This window comes from Mycteria americana, chromosome Z (assembly GCF_035582795.1).
Source record: "Mycteria americana isolate JAX WOST 10 ecotype Jacksonville Zoo and Gardens chromosome Z, USCA_MyAme_1.0, whole genome shotgun sequence".
NCBI classification, from domain to species: domain Eukaryota; kingdom Metazoa; phylum Chordata; class Aves; order Ciconiiformes; family Ciconiidae; genus Mycteria; species Mycteria americana.
The window spans coordinates 32,986,572-33,002,997 of NC_134396.1; the positions used below are offsets into that span (position 1 = coordinate 32,986,572).

Below are 16,426 nucleotides of genomic sequence, written 5' to 3' on the forward strand. Positions count from 1 at the left end.
GATTACCTCCGTCATAGCAGGTAGTCAGGAGGAACATTGTGCCCCTGTACTCGGCACTGGTGAGGCCGCACCTCGAATACTGTGTTCAGTTTTGGGCCCCCCACTACAAGAGGGATATTGAGGTACTGGAGCGTGTCCAGAGAAGGGCAACGAAGCTGGTGAAGGGTCTGGAGCAGAAGTCTTATGAGGAGCGGCTGAGGGAGCTGGGGTTGTTTAACCTGGAGAAAAGGAGGCTGAGGGGAGACCTCATCGCTCTCTACAGCTACCTGAAAGGAGGTTGTAGAGAGGTGGGGGTCGGTCTCTTCTCCCAGGTAACAAGTGATAGGACAAGAGGAAATGGCCTCAAGTTGCGCCAGGGGAGGTTTAGACTGGATATTAGGAAATTTTTCTTCACCGAGAGGGTTATCAAGCATTGGAACAGGCTGCCCAGGGAAGTGGTTGAGTCGCCATCCCTGGAGGTATTTAAAGGACGTTTGGATGAGGTACTTAGAGACATGGTGTAGTGGTGGTTTTTGGCAGTGTTAGGTTTACGGTTGGACTCGATGATCTTAAAGGTCTTTTCCAACCTATATGATTCTGTGATTCTGTGATTCTGTAACATATGAGGGGCAGAATGCCCTGTGAGAACCTGTAGTGTGTTCACAGGGCATCAACAGAGGATGCGAGAAACTTAGTGCATGAGATGGGGTTCATGTTTCACAGCAGCCAAAGAAGTAATGAGGCCACTAGTCATTGTACATGGAACCAAAGTGGAGGGGTTTAAACATTAATTGAGGAGCCTGAGACTGTCCAAAACATTCACCCATTCTCCCCTTCCTCCCCTGGGGGGGGGACAGGGCAGATCCAAATTAGAGTACAAGGTGATCAGGGTAAGGGGCATATATATCTTTACCGGCGCAAAATGCATTTTTGTAATATTTTTTTTTAATGTATTACTTTTTCTCTGGGATCTTGAGGATAATCAAGTGAAAGCTTCCACCAGTCTAATCAGGCTGTTTCTTCCTGTTGCCTAAAATAGATTCCAGCCCTAACTTACTGTACGAGACCATCTTGGTAGCAATGCAGGCTGTCTGGGTTGGAATAGAAAAATATCTCGGGTGTGCTCAAAGAAGGAGCACTCCTCAACATCAGAAGAGTTAGAAAGATTTGAAGGAGCAGTTAGACAACCTCCAGCCTTTTTTGTATAGTGCATGTCAGCCCTGTGTACCCTTCCAAGGAGCTTTAATTCCCTCCATCAAACTTTCATATTAATGCTGCAATACAAGTGGGGAGGGAGTACTTTGGGGAGGGCAAAAAGAAAAAGCAAGGGGATAAAAGGAGGTGAGATGCCGCTAAAGAAACTCAGGGAGATTGAGCAAAAGCCTGTGAGCGTTACTGGAAAAAGAGAAGTTTTATGTTCCTGCTTCATTATATCCCAAAGACACTTTTCTAGAAATAGAGAGCTAGAGAGGCACTTGATTTTGGCTTCTGTCATTCCAAACATGAAGCAGAATGGATTTTGCCCATCAGATGAGCATGAGTGCTTATCTTTCAGGCTCTCTCAGCCCAACATATATGACACATGTAACACAAACAGTATTCTTATATTGAGTGTTTGGGTTTTTATCTGTCCCAGGTTTCGACCTCATCAAGATGCAGACCCTGAAAAGCCCCGAGTTGCTGCCCTGATTGACAGATTAATCTCTTTCAAAAACAATGATCATGGGGCCTGGGTCAGGGGAGGGGATATCCTCATTCAAAACTCTGGGTATGTATCTGGAAGCAAACAGCTGCATGTTGTTAAGAAGTTTCCCCTGAAGTTTTGTTTACAAAAGTGCATTACAACAGGGTTATAAGAGAAGATTGATGCTTCACTTGAGGAACTTCTCAATATCTTGAACTGCTTTCACACCATCCCACTACTTTAAATGAAACAAGTTTATATGTGATTAGATGAGAAGCTGCCTTAAATGGCAAAAAGAAACTATGTAATAAAACGAAGTCGGTAGAGACAGTAAATTTATACTGAGGTATCTATAGTTTCCCTGAAGCTCTCATGTTCCTGCTTAAAATATATAGAAAATTACTTGATTTTTTTTTTTAACAGCAACATTTTTATAAGAGTTAAGTGTGTGGTGTTTCTACATTCCATTAATAGAAAAATTCAGGCTTTCTTCAGTGCATAGCGGGATGTGCTCTTGCAGTAGCTTATTGTAGGATAACCCAGAAAACATGACTGAAGCTTTGAACTTTCTTTTAGGTTTGCAGACAATGGAATAGGTTTGACATTTGCTAGGTGAGTACACTTCTGTTTTTTCTTGCTTAGATGCTTAGAAAATATACATCCATCTATTGAAATTAATACTTTCATAAGGCTATAGTTTCATTTTTGCACCCGGTTCTATTTCCAGTGGTGCGGATGATGTTATAAAGGCTGTAAACTGACATAGCTGCCAAAGCTTGCACTTTAATCCAACCTGTCCTTGCTTTACACCACAATTTGCTGCCTCTTCATCAGAAAGCTTATGTTTATCCAGGTATTTTTGGTATTGTATGATTCTTTAGGCAGTTTTGATTTTCCTCCTGAACAGCTGAAAGTGAGTAATGGAAAAGAAAGGGGATGAACATTTAGAGGGGGCAGAGTCTCCTTCTAATAAAAAAGAATCAAGTTACTTAAGTAGTAAGCCAAAATTGCTGCTCTTTAGGTTGACAAACTGGTTCTTGGATTGCAAAAGTGGGCTGTAAAAGAAAGAGTGCTGCACTGCAAAGAGAGATAGAAAATTTAATGCTCAGCTCTCTGCTGCCATTTCAAAGAGGTAGCCTGTAATACTGTTAGTGATTAAAGGTATTGTTCTATGTATTGTAAATGAAGTCTAGATTGCTCTGCTTTAGGAGGACTGTTACAGAAGTAAAAGTAGGACTATGCCTTGGTGTGTTCATCTGCTGGAGAGTCTCTGCTAAAAGCTTATCTCTGACATTGCTTTGATAGTGATGGGAGCTTCCCAAATGATGAAGGTGCCAGCCAGGAGGTATCTGAGTCGCTGTTCATAGGTGAGAGCAAGAATTACGGGTTTCCAGGTGGCCAAAATAAATATGCGGGAACTGGAGGAATAGACAACAAGGCGCGCACTCTGCCTAGAAATCGGTAAGTATGTTATGAGTGAAGCAAGTAGAAATGATACAAAAATGTTCTCTGTATCAGATGTAAACACCATTCTTGCTTGAGCTGTGAGAGATTAGGACTCTGTTGAAGGTGATGCTCTGTTCTTCCTTTTCACACTTTGTGTGCAGCTGGGTCACTCTCGCCTTTTTGTTGAGTCAGTTTTCATCTGATGCTACCACAGGTCACTTTTCTGTAGCAATTCAAGTTATCCTACTTTAATGAAACTGAGTCTTAAACAACATTTCGGCCTGGAAGACAGAAGGAAAAAGCTTTCACGTAAAAGGATTTCAAGGGTCAGTTTAGGACTAGAGACTACAGTCTGTCTGTGACAAATCACAGTCTGTGACCATGATTCTTTTCTCTCTGGCTTGCTGTGATGCTTGTTTAACATAGTGCCAAGTCCTACCCTTGCCACAGAATAGGAAGGAAGGGTAAGGTAGGTCTAGGCTGCCCTGGTTTTTTGCTGCTTAGCCATTTAGGGAGAAGAAGTTAATGTGGTGGTGATATATGAAGTATTCAGTTTAGCTGAGCAGAATCACAGAACAGTTGAGGTTGCAAGGGACCTCTGGAGGTCATCTTGTCCAACTCCCCTGCTCAAGCAGGGCCACCTAGAGCTGGTTGTCCAGCACCGTGTTCAGGCAGCTTTAGAATATCTCCAAGGAAGGAGCCTCCACAGCCTCCCTGGGCAACCTGTGCGAGTGCTCAGTCACCCTCACAGTGAAAAAGTTTCTCCTTATATTCAGGAAGAACCTCCTGTTTTTCAGCTTGTGCCCATTGCTTCTGGTCCTGTCACTGGGGGGGGGGCACCACTGGAAAAAGCCTGGCTCTGTCTTCTTTGCACCCTTCCTTCAGAGATTCTTATACATTGATGAGATTCCTGCCTGAGCCTTCTCTGCTCCAGACTGAACAGTCTGAGATCTCCCAGTGTTTCCTCCTATGGAGATGCTCCAGTCACTTAATCATCTTTGTAGTCCTTCATTGGACTCTCTCCAGTAGCTCCATGTCTGTCTTGTACTGGGGACAAGAACTCTAGGCTTCACTAGTGCTGAATAGATGGGGAGGATCACCTTCCTCCATCTGTTGACAACACTTCTCCCAGTGCAGCCCAGGATACCATTTGCCTCTTTGTGGCAAGGGCACATTTTTGGCTTATAGTCAACTTGGTTTCCACCAGGACCCATAGGTCCTTTTCACTGGCTCATAGGGCTGTTCCTCCCTAGGTGCAGGACTTTGCACTTCCTCATGTTGAACTTCATGAGGTTCCCATTGGCCCATTTCTCCAGCCTTTCAAGGTCTATCTGGACGGCAGCACAACCCTCTGGTGTATCAGCTGATCCTCACAGTTTTGTGCCCTCTGCAAACTTGCTGAGACTATACTCAGCCCCATCATCCAGATCACTAATGAAGATGTTGAACAAGATTGGTTCCAGTATTGACCCCTGAAGTGCAAGTAGACTTGGCCTCCAAGTAGACTTCATGCCACCACCCTCTGGGCCCAGCCATTCAGCTAGTTTTTAATCCACCTCACTGTCCTCTCATCTAGCCCATACTTCATGAGGATCTTATGGGACACAGAGTCAAAAGCCTTACTGAAGTTTAGGTAGATCATGTCCACTGCTCTCCCCTCAGCTACCAGGCCAGTCATTTCATCACAGAAGTTTATCAAGTTGGTCAAGCATGACTGTTCCTTGGTGTATCCATGCTTATTACTGCTGATGACTTTCTTGTCCTTCATGTGCCTTGAAATGGTTTCCAGGATTAGCTGCTCCATCACCTTCCTGGGGATCAAGCTGAGGCGTACCAGCCTGCAGTTCCCTGGGTGTTCCTTCTTGAAGTTAGAAGTGACATTTGCTTTCCTCCAGTCTACGGGCACTTCTCCCAGTTGCCAGATCAATCAAAAAGCAGGTGGTATTCTCCTGCTGTATTTCCCATATTGGGAAAGGGACACGTTTGCAAATGGATAGTGATAGCTCTTCTAACAGGAAAATTCAAAAGAGTGGGGGATTTTTGACTCATTAGGTAAGTGCAGAAACAAGATTTCCTTTACTAAGATCTAACCTGCAAGTCATTCTCTTAATGTTGCTTTCTTGATTCCTCTGAGAGGAAATGTATTTGACACAGATTGAGGCTTATCATGGGTTTTGTTACAGGATGCTATAAATATTTGCTTGCATTAACAGGACATTTCCAATCAGAGGCTTTCAAATTTATGATGGACCTATTCACCTTACCAAGTGCACATTCAAAAACTTTGTGCCAACTCCAGACAGATTTACCAGTGCAGTTGGATTCTTGATGAAAAATCCGTGGCAGATGACACCAAAAAACAACATTTCTCTTGTGAAGTTTGGTCCAAACGTGAGTTTATTACAAGTTTTCTTTTATTCTTGCAAATGGCTTTCTTTTCTTCTTGTTGTATTTAAAATAAACATCTCAAGGGCCCTAGGTCATCTTTTCCATACATCCGGACTCCAGAGTTTCTCTCTTGGTTGGAAGTCACCCAAGGTGTATCCTTTGTCTCCCGAGCAAAAAATAATACCAAGGGAGATGTAGGGTATGTTGCAATATTGAACCTTTTCATGGCTAATGGTAAAGCTGAAAGGAGATTTTTGTAAGGTTTGGTATATCCTTAGTAATGAATTTTCAGTTGCAAATATTAACACAAGAGCTGGCCTGAGCCTATTACTAAAAATCAAAATGTCTGTTTTGCACGATTCCACTGTCCTTGCCATAAGGTTTTTAATCAACTTTGTCAAATTCCTGCGTTTCTGCACGTGTGCAAGTGCTAGTCTGTGCTTCGCCTGGGGAAAAAAAATATTTTAATTGTTGTTGCCAGGTTTCTTTGAAAGCCTTCTTTGGAAAACCTGGTCCCTGGTTTGAAGAAGGAGATCTGGATGGTGACAAGAACTCAATATTCCATGATCTAGATGGTTCAGTGACTGACTACAAGGATACGTATGTGGGCAGAATGGATAACTACTTGATTCAACACCCCAAATGCATTAATATTACAGAATGGAGTGGAGTGGTTTGCAGTGGGACCTATGCACAGGCTAGTACTCTTGTAGCTTTCTGTTTGGGGCAAATCTACAATATGAACAACTTGTGGGGGCAGGAGGAGTGTAAGAGCTACAAAATTACCTGTCTTTGGATTTAAAAATTCTTTGACTTTAAAAAATACTTTTATTCATATTACACTTTTTAGCCGGTTGTGTATATCATGTTCCATTCAACACGCAAACTGGGAGTACAGTATTAGATGCTGCAAGGTAAAACCAAGTGTGTATGCATGCCAGGAGTTCTATGTTGCAGCCCTATCTGCTAAAACATTTTTGTATTGGAGGTGTTTTCTTCCACTGGAGCTCTGTCTGTCTGTCTTCACAGAGTGTGTTGGGGTTTTTTTGTTTGTTTGTTTTTTAAATGGAGATGTTAAATACCACCTTCTGAATACAAATCTCACATAGGTTTGATTCCCATTCTGGTTCCTGTTCTATATGAGTTTGGCCAAGTACCACAGCTGATTCTATATATAATTTTTTTTTTCCCTCCCTCACCTTTTTTTGCCTGTAAAATGGGCAAAATGTACAATAGTTTTTCAAATTGGGCTCTTCTTCAGGAGTTATTTGTGTATTGCATAACTCAGAACATCAAATTGCAGCGTCTTGGCTAATAATGTACTGATTACTCTTCACTGTTTCAGTTCCTTTTGCACAGTGTCCAAATCTTTCCTCTTTCTTTTCATCCTCCTTAATATCCTATAGGTTTATGTCCAAACCTGGAATGGACAGAATCTTTCCATGACTATCGTACGAGATGAGTACCCAGCCAACCCTATGGTTCTTCGAGGTATTAATCAGAGAGCTGTCTTTCAACAATACCAGCCAGTAGTGATGCTCCAGAAGGGCTACACAATACATTGGAATGGAAAAGCTCCAAACGTCACTTATCTTTATCTTATTAACTTCAACAAGTATGTTTACTTTCTTTCATGTCATCAATCCATAAGGCAATACTGAAGTAATGTCCTGCAGAATTAGCATGCATGAGAGGTGTGCAACCATCAGTAAGACTAGATCTTGGGTTGGGTTTTTTTCATAATGACAAATACTAAAGAATGAAAAGCAAGACATTAAGCAATAGACCTGCACCTGAAGTTAAACTTTTGTCCAGTGCAGTGTCTTCAAGGAAAATCCTTTGAAGAAGACAATGTGTAAATAGTGAGGTTGAGCAGAATTGGAGTTGAATAGTTTAGCATACTGGATTTTATTGTCAGATAAACTTATTAAATGTCTGAAGTATAAAATCAAATATATCCTGAGAGTATCAAAGTTACTATAATATTCAGTGAAACACTTTGTGTAAAGAGGGGAAGAAAGGTCTTCTGGTTCAGGGTTTGGGAGCTTTTTGTGTTCCTGTTATTTGTTTTTTGAGTGATCTGTTTGCTGCATATTGTCATCTAAACCGTTCCTATGGTGAATCATACATTTTATTTTGTTTTCAGGAATGACTGGATTCGTGTTGGTCTTTGTTATCAACCAAATACAGATTTTGCTATAGTATTGGAAACCTTTCAAAGGCGGTCATCTGCTCTGTCAAGCAAGGTGGAGCGCTACATGCCTGTATCTTCAATGATGGAGCTTGAAAAGAATCGATCAGACAAGAAGTTTTACTTTGACAACAGTACTGGGTAACTCCTTGTAACTTGACCCTATAAGGAGATGCTTAACCTTAAAATGTCCAGTCTGATAGTGTTAAAAGCAACTGATTGAGACACTGCATAACAGGAAAGCTGTTGCGAAGGAGCCTAAAGCCTTTTTGAAAGAATACTTTATGTGACTTTGAGTCTCCAAAATACAGTGGTTGTCATTGAAATACTTTTCCAAGAGCACCACAGTTGCCTCAGATATTTCCTGCCCCGTGCCTGGGGAAAATGTGGTATCTGGCGTGCTGCAGAGCAGTGTCTTTCAGGAAGTAACTTCTAAGTCTTCAAAGAAAATTTGTGCCTTCTTGTTAAACTGAAAATTCTAGAAATTTCCAAGAAGTTTTCTGTTCCAAGAACATTTTAAGAATGTATTTCTGAAAATCCTAATCTGTTTTCAGCCTTCTCAAAAGTATTTAAAAGTCCTAGTCTCTCTTTCAAAAGTACTTCTGACAGAGGTCACCGAGATCCTTCTGAGAGGTTTAAGATACGGTCAGCTTTGAGTAAAATAAGTCCTACATACATCACTTGTGTGTTTTGCAAATGTTGATCTTTAATTTATAATTTGTTCTTGTGTTTATTTTGTTCCCTTATCTGCCACTTTGTCTGTAGTAAATATGCAGATGAATGTAGCTTTTTTTAAAAGACATTTAATCACAGAATCATATAGGTTGGAAAAGACCTTTAAGATCATCAAGTCCAACCGTAAACCTAACACTACCAAGACCACCACTACACCATGTCCCTAAGCACCTCATCCAAACGTCTTTTAAATACTTCCAGGGATGGCGACTCAACCACTTCCCTGGGCAGCCTCTTCCAATGCTTGACAACCCTTTCAGTGAAGTAAAATTTCCTAATATCCAGTCTAAACCTCAAGTTTCTTTTGTCTAAGAGCTACAGTGATACAGTCAAGTATATAATAGAAGAATTACCAGTCTCTGTGTACTATGAACATTAATGACCACTACCCTCTAAACTGCATTTCCAGGCATTTGCAACAGTACAATTACATTGCCCAGTGCTGGTGGTTGAAGCTGAATGTCCAAACAGTTACTGCTGGGTATCTGCAAAGATCTATGATCAAAGAAAACAATTATGCTCTGCAGTTTGGTTTTTGTTTCATGCAAGCCACTGATTTGAGGAGTAGCTCTTCTTTTCAAAGCATGTGTCTTGATGATGGCTCCTTTAATTGTTGGGAATTTCAGATATGTCAGTAGAGCCTTCCTAATGCTAGTAAACTGTAAGTGTTTTGCAAAAGTTTGAACAATGGTGCAGAAGTGAATACTGTAGTTTCTCTGCTTCTGAAAAGCATGAAATATAGCTGTTAAACCTTAACATAAATACCTATCTTTCCCACAATTGATCTAGATTCTTTTTTCCCCTTTTGTGTAGATTACTGTTTTTATTTCTTCAAGCCAAATATAATAGGGATGGTCACAGTTATTGCTCATCTCAGGGATGTGAAAGGATCAAGATTGTGACCAAAGATTCAGCAAAAGGGATCAGTAACTGCATGGCAAAAGCTTACCCAAAGTACTACCAAGGACCAACCGTCATAAAGCGGATGCCAGTAAAAACTACTGTACCATGTACAAAATGCGGCACAACTCAGGTAAAATAAAATAAGCAAAAGCTTTCATGAACTGTGTAGTTGGTGTTGCTGTCTACTCCCTTTAAGGCAGAATTTCAGTCTTTCAGCACAGAATACTGCACCTACCAGTTTGCGATGGTCACGTTGTTAATTTCCTGTATGCTAGAAGGCAGGGAGTCCCTTGTAGCACAAAGGTTTCAGTTTTTGTTCTTTGAAAAATACTGTTTCACCTCTCACTCAGAGTGCTACGGAGAAGGGACATAGGTGGATCTGATGTCTTGTACTACAGTATTGTCTGTACTCCATGTACAGGATAGCTTTGCTGCAGAGATCTATATGCTACTGGCCAGCCGTCTCTCTTTTTTGGATCTTTGCTTATTAGCATGAACTCGAAATTGCATTATTCATTTTAGCTATAGAAGCTGAGAAAAATACTGAAAGTAAGGAATAAAATGGGTTATAGTATACATCATGATATTTACTAGCAATGCTAGTACCATAAATAATGCCACTGACAAATGGATGCATTTGCTTTGGAGTATGGGTAGTCTGTTGTAAATTGTCTGTCATGATAAAGTGTTGAAGACACATGGATATGTGTACTTAACGTGCTTTGTTTGATATCCAGATGGTATTCACGAGCGATCCTCACAAAAACTACCTCCTTGTGCAGATTAATTCATCTGGTAAAAAAGAGTTAAGCAGAGGTCAGCAAGCATTTATTTCTGTAAGTATTCTTTATAGTTTTCTTCTAACGATCTTTCTTTTTAGCAGTTTGTATTGCAACACTTGTACAGCTCTACATAACGCTGACCTCACTTTTCTTCGCTTGAATGAAAAGTGTTGGTTCATAGTTTAAAAACCAAACAGTCAAAAAGCTGATGTTTTAACCTCAGAAAACGAGGCTCCAAAGCTCTGTTTTGTGTTCGAATCCTTTCCTGCTGTAAAGAAAATTGTACCAGTAAGGGAGAGTTTAAAATCTTCAGGTTCATGTTGAAATCTGGATGGATATACATTTATTGATGGCTACTTTTGAAAAAAAACCCGAAACCAAACCACCTGTTAGTTAAATCCATGTTGTTGTAATTGTTTTTTTGTGCTAACAGATTGGTGAGTTAATGGGATGAGTCATTCAAGCCATTAAGCTTTGCTAAACTCCTTCAAAATGGCAATTACTAAAGAATCCACAGATTTCTGTATTTGTTCTGATGTGGTCCTGATAAGCCTTGTGATGGGATACCGTATAAAAAGTAGTTTACTTAGACTTTTCTATTCTGATGCTGAAGGAGATTTGCACATGATGCTGAAATAGCACTTGCAGACATCCTCACACCACAAAGCTTAAAGTCTGTATGTGGCTTACATTCTGCAATGTCAGTGCCATCAGTGTGGCTGCAATAGTAAAACTCTCGAGTTAGTTAGATAGACAAATGGCATGTGAGCAGCATAACCTTAGCAGCTGCAAACTTCTGCGGGAATGTGTGTGCCGTGTCCAAAGCAGTGAGAACACACCGTGGGAAGAAACTGGGCTGGAACTGGGCTGCTGCAGAGACAGATTAACTGTACTATTGCCAAGAAGTCCAGGTGGTTCAGTATCTGAATTTTAGCGGGAGCAATTTTAGACTGAGGCAGGTAGTAAGTCACCTGAAATGTATGATCTCGCTGTAGAAGCCAGGGACTGAAGGCTCCCATGCAATTTCAGAAGTCCCACTGAAAGCCTCTCCTCAAGGGGGAAAATGAAGAGATGCTAGGGAGAAGCAAGCATTTGTAAGGAAATTAGTACACCACTGTGTCTAAACTAGATGAAGATTAACACTGAGTGCAGTAGAATCACTGTTGAATCCATATTAACTTTAAGAAAGAAAGAAAAAGTTATTTTCTCTTTTTCTTCTCCCATTCAGATCAATGACACTATGTTTTCCTTCAAGGATAATGGTATACTTATTGTTGTAGTTGATGCCTGCATTGGCACAGTGTTGGGAAACAAATTCTTTTCTGGAGTAGACATTAAGCGTGTAGATGGATATTTAAAATCTGGAATTCCACAAAGGTATGTGTAATGACCATTTATTTCCAGTATGTTCTGTAAGCTGTAGCTCTGCTCTCTAACGAGGATTTAATGACGTCTATACAGGAGCACTGAAAGTGAGCAAAACATGTATCTAAGTTGAGGGGAAAGGAGAAACATAGGAGTATTTTAACAGGCAATTTAGCCTTACTTGAGAAAACAAAGCAACTCAAATTTTGAACACTTACAATTTTCTAGTATTGCCTGTCTTTCACCCCCAAATGATCTTTTTTTTTTTAGTTAAACATCATGTAATAACACTTCTTTGCTTAAAACAAGAATAACTTTTTGTTTAATAAGGTTACTTAAGGACACTGAGAAGAACTATGTGACAAGATACCATACTGCTCTGTCCCTATCCTAAGGAGCTCCATCCCCCATCCCTAAGGAGAAGATTGCTTATCATTAAAGAAAGATAAAATGTTAGTGTCAGAAAAATCAGCATTCTAATATTCTAATTTTGGATCAGTATCTAAACTTGATTTTTTGATACAAAATATTAAACTATATTTAAATAACACTTTCCAATGATTTTGATGTTAAATTTAAAGGTCAGTTTAAAAAAAAAAATTCTAGATGGGTGCTTTTCTAGGTAATGCTTTCAGAAAGGGTTGACTATTTCCATGTCATGAAATGACACAGCATGAGTACTCTTAAGCAAATGGACTATGAGGCCAGCTAGCTGTAAAAGCATGTAGCAGAAATATTAAGGAAACTTTGTGTTTATAACAGCTGCTGTCTCTGCACCTTTTCTGCTGCAGGTCTATCATTCTACTGAGCACAAGAGGTGATATAGCAATTCCTAATAATTTATCAGAAGCCTTAATGTCCCTGGGGACAGCCAAACCGCCTTATCTTCAGAGCAACGGTTGGTGGAAATTTTACACGTTTCTTTGACACCACCTTGGTCTGTGTGTTTATGTTCGCGTGGTGGGTTTCTCACCGGGTGTGTGAAAAGGATGCAGCTGGCGAAGGATGGTTGCCAGTCTGCACTGGTGTGGGCTGCTGCGTTTCAGCCCTTGTTGGGGGGGGGGGTAGGCAGCCCTTCAGCAGATGGGGTAGAAAACCCTTCCTGTTGCCCCGAAGGGCGTGTGTGAAGCTTATTGCAAGCAGAGAAGTGACTAGCAGTGCTTTGTGCCTGTGGATTACAGAAAAAGAGCCCCAGGCTTTTTTCCCAAAGCCTGTATTTTGTGTCTCACCCAGCAAACCTATTTTTAAACGCTATCCTGTGCCAGGCTAGTATTTCCTGTTCTAAAAAAATTTGAAGGTAGAGTTGAGAAGCTGTTGGTATTTTGAGGGGTGATCACTTTATAGGCCACATGGGGTAGCTCTCATCCGTTCAGGGTCCTGACGCAAGTCCTGTCTGAGAAAGCAGGTTTTATAACTGTCCTGATAGCTGTTTTCAAACTAAGATTTCAAAGTATTTAATACTGAATATTGACAAAGGAAATTGCAGACCAGTATTTCCTTGCAAGGTGCATGTGAAGCTGAAGAGTGGATTAATGTCCTGAATAATCTGGGGGAGAACTTCAGAGGCGTGTGCTGTTCCCTTCCCAACCGGTTCTGTGTTGTGCTTGGACGGGCTTGGTTGGTTTGGTAACACTGAGCTGTTTTTGTCACAGGAAGCCTGGCCTTTCTGGGCTTCAGAGGAAACTTTAAGCCATCCTGGATTAAGCTGGTTACCGGTCCTGCTGGGCATGGGCTCGTTCAGATAGAAAAGTATATCCCTTTACAACTGGAAGAGTATGGCTGTGCCAGAGCAATCAAAAGCCGACGGAAAGACCTCGAGCTTCTGAAGAAGGCTACACGATCTCAGTAAAGACTAAGATGTACATAAAAGCTGGGGAAAAAAAATGTGAACTAACTTATTTTTTAATTTATGGCATTTTAAACTATATTGTTATCCAAGTAAATCATGTTATTGTCTGACAGATATTTGCCAGCATTGACCGCTTGAATGCCAATCTGTGCACCTTCTAGTTGTACAAAATATTAAAGAATTTATTAGTATTTGTATAAACAGGTTTCAGAGAGTTTTCAGATGTTTGTATTTACTGTAAACCAAGTTCCTTCTGTTTAATACTCCTTTTGTATGTAAGAGGGTGTTCATAAAAGCCTTAAAGTTTTGATAACAGGTGTTGGAGTGCATCTTGGATTACTTGAAAGATTAACATTAAAGTCTCCATAAACAGCTTGAATTGGTCATTATAACTTATGCATTTTCCCTCAGCTGTTTAGGTGTTTTCCTGAGGGTTTATTTAGCAGTCAGCTCAGTTACATTCTCGGTCTGCTTTCCAAGGTGTTGAAAACCAATTTCCCTTATGCAGGCAGCTGACTCAAGGGCTTTTAACTGCAGTAAAATTTTTGCTTTACTGTATGAAAGGTGGAGAGGGGGGATTCAAAGATCCAGCCCGGGGCTGGGTGAAGATTGTGTGCTGTGCAACAGAGTTTAACAAGGCTATGTGTACCAGCATGGCATACAGAGCAGAAAATGACTACCGTTCTTTGGGGTCACTCTTTACTATTCACCCCTAAATATACAGGTGTCTGTAAGAGTTGCTTCAGTAAACAGTCTGGATGTTAAGCTGCAGTCTTGGGTACAGCTTGACTTCAGCTTTTTCTTTTAGAGCTTTTAGCCAGAAGGGCAAACCTGAGATACTGTTATTCTCGATTTGTTATGAAACTAAGCTTCTGCTCTTGCAGTGATTTTTTTTTTTTTTTTTTTTTAAGGCTATACCAGCTCTAAATTTTTAAGTGAATGGAAAGTGCTCTCAGTTCATTCAGGCATGTTAAATCTTTTGCCTTAACTTCTATTCTTTCAATATACTCATGTTGCTAATTCCTATTGTTTTTATATTAGGTCTGTTTGATTTCTTTTGGTTTTGTTGCAATTATTTGACCCTTTCTGCAGATAGCGTGAAAATCAGTTAGAAGAACTGAGACACAGCTGCCCTTTTTCAGGATCCTAGTCTTTGAAATTTAAATTTCAGAGATTGTAAAGATGCATTTCATAATAGGGAACAATAGGTGCCATAGAGCTAAAATGTAACCATAGTTCTAATAAAACTGACATAGTTCCTTCTTCTTGTATATGTTCTCATTCATTCTAGCTGATATAATGTATCTACCATTCAGAGATGCTTTGTGCTTTGAATTCAAAATGGAGTGGCTGTTGGAAATGAACTATAATGCCTGTCTTCTCCAAAGAAGTTGAAAAATTGGGGATTTTATTTTTGTGCTTTAAAGGAGAGGAGGCACAGTAGCAGACCTATTATTCTGTTCAATTAAAATATGCTACCTCAGTGCTACAATTAAACTGCCTGGTCTAGTGTAGTTTCCTAAGTGAGAGGAGCAGGGAAAGGAGCACAACACAAGAGATGAAGTTAACAAATAGATGACTGATGTTATTTTTATTGTGAAACCAAGCCAAATCGATGATTGTGTATTTTGCAGTTGTTTTGATGCACAGTTTTCTTATAATGCAAAAAAAAAAAAAAAAGGCATTTTGTTAGGGGGAGATGTGGTAAATATTTAAGACTAGCTATAACGTTTGGTGTTACTAATGCAGGGCAATGTGATTTAAATGCTCTGAGTGCAGTAGTGATAGATTTTGGGGATTAAAATGGTTTTAAGACTTCACTGTTCTGTGGGTCATGCTCAGCAGAGAAATACCTATGAGGTAGTGACCTTCAGGCTTGTGAAGCTGGCCATTATTTATGAGATTCTGCTGTTCTAAGCCATCTTGTAAAAATTGTACTTGGAAGTGTCAAGGGTATTCTGATGTAGGGCTTACTGATGGACAATTGGACCTGAAGTTGAAGTGTTGTCTTTTGTGTAAATCTAAACACTTGATAAATAGCATAAATAAATTTTTACATCTGACAAGGCAATAAATTCTTGGGTATCTTCTGTTCTTGTATCAAGTAATTTTGTAATGTGTGTTGTGTGAATACTATAAACTATCTTATTTCAAACACCAATAGACCTGTGAAGTTTATGGAGCATATCCTGCCCTTCATTCAGAGACAAGCTGGGAATACTAGGAAAGAAGACAGTAATGGTGACTGAAGATAGGGGCCTGTCTCCAAACTCTGTCATCTTAGTCTGTCTGAGCTGCTGCATGTAGAGTCATTTCAGCTCGGTGGGGGCCAGTGCAGTATTGTTATCTACCCAGGGGCATCTTACCCATGTCTATAACTACCTGGTGGGGGAGTAAAGAAGATGGAGCCAGGCTATTCCTCATGGTGCCCAGTGGCACAGGACAAGAGGCAGTGGGCGCACATTGAAATGCAGGCAATGCCACATAAACAGAAGAAACTGAGCCGGTGGTCAAGCACTGGAACTGATTGCCAGAGAGGCTGCGGAGTCTTTGTCTGTGGAGGAGCAGCTGTAGCTGGCCCTCCTTTGAGACATGAGGTGTCCTGGGCTATCTCCAGAGGTGGCTGCTAGCCTGGCTGCTGCTGTGGTTGTGTGCAGTTAAAATTACCAATGTACCCGGCCTCTCTTTTCCAAGCACGCCAGCCGCTACAGCCTGCAAGGGCTGAGCCACACACTTTTCACCTCATGCCTCAAACTCAGTGAGATCTTAAAAATGAGGTATCTCTGTCCCAAACCCAGTCTAAAAGGCATCGTAACTGACTCTTCATGGTCAGGTTTTGTATATGAACAGATTGATTTCTATTCCTTACTCAAATGGTGTCCTTCTGCAGTAAAGAAATCAAAAACTCACCGGGCTAGAGAAAGGAAGGTGAGTTTAAAGACCTAATGCAATGCTTTAGAACTTTTTAAGGCACATTAAAAAGTTGTGCTTGCTCCACACGTTGTTTTTGCATTTTATTTTGTAATTGTTATGTTTTAAAAACAACAATGAAGAAACAACAAAAGAATAAATAAACTACTTGGAGCAGGGATCAGATTAAGTGT

General features: G+C 40.4%; 1 protein-coding gene across 3 annotated transcripts in view; it reads left to right on the forward strand.

Moving 5' to 3' along the window:
- The window catches only part of CEMIP2 (cell migration inducing hyaluronidase 2), a 52,112-nt gene extending 36,672 nt beyond the window's left edge, over positions 1-15,440 (forward strand). For 2 of the 3 annotated variants that reach the window (XM_075526637.1, XM_075526636.1), the window contains exons 13-24: positions 1,616-1,747; positions 2,240-2,275; positions 2,969-3,124; positions 5,323-5,500; positions 5,979-6,194; positions 6,904-7,112; positions 7,644-7,829; positions 9,237-9,456; positions 10,064-10,162; positions 11,337-11,485; positions 12,265-12,371; positions 13,126-15,440. In XM_075526637.1, coding sequence (XP_075382752.1) covers positions 1,616-1,747; positions 2,240-2,275; positions 2,969-3,124; positions 5,323-5,500; positions 5,979-6,194; positions 6,904-7,112; positions 7,644-7,829; positions 9,237-9,456; positions 10,064-10,162; positions 11,337-11,485; positions 12,265-12,371; positions 13,126-13,322 — 1,885 coding nt within the window. In that variant the 3' untranslated portion in view covers positions 13,323-15,440. The remainder of the gene's footprint in view (positions 1-1,615; positions 1,748-2,239; positions 2,276-2,968; positions 3,125-5,322; positions 5,501-5,978; positions 6,195-6,903; positions 7,113-7,643; positions 7,830-9,236; positions 9,457-10,063; positions 10,163-11,336; positions 11,486-12,264; positions 12,372-13,125) is intronic. The other variant, XM_075526638.1, reaches the window with a different exon arrangement.
- Positions 15,441-16,426: the final 986 nt, after the last annotated feature.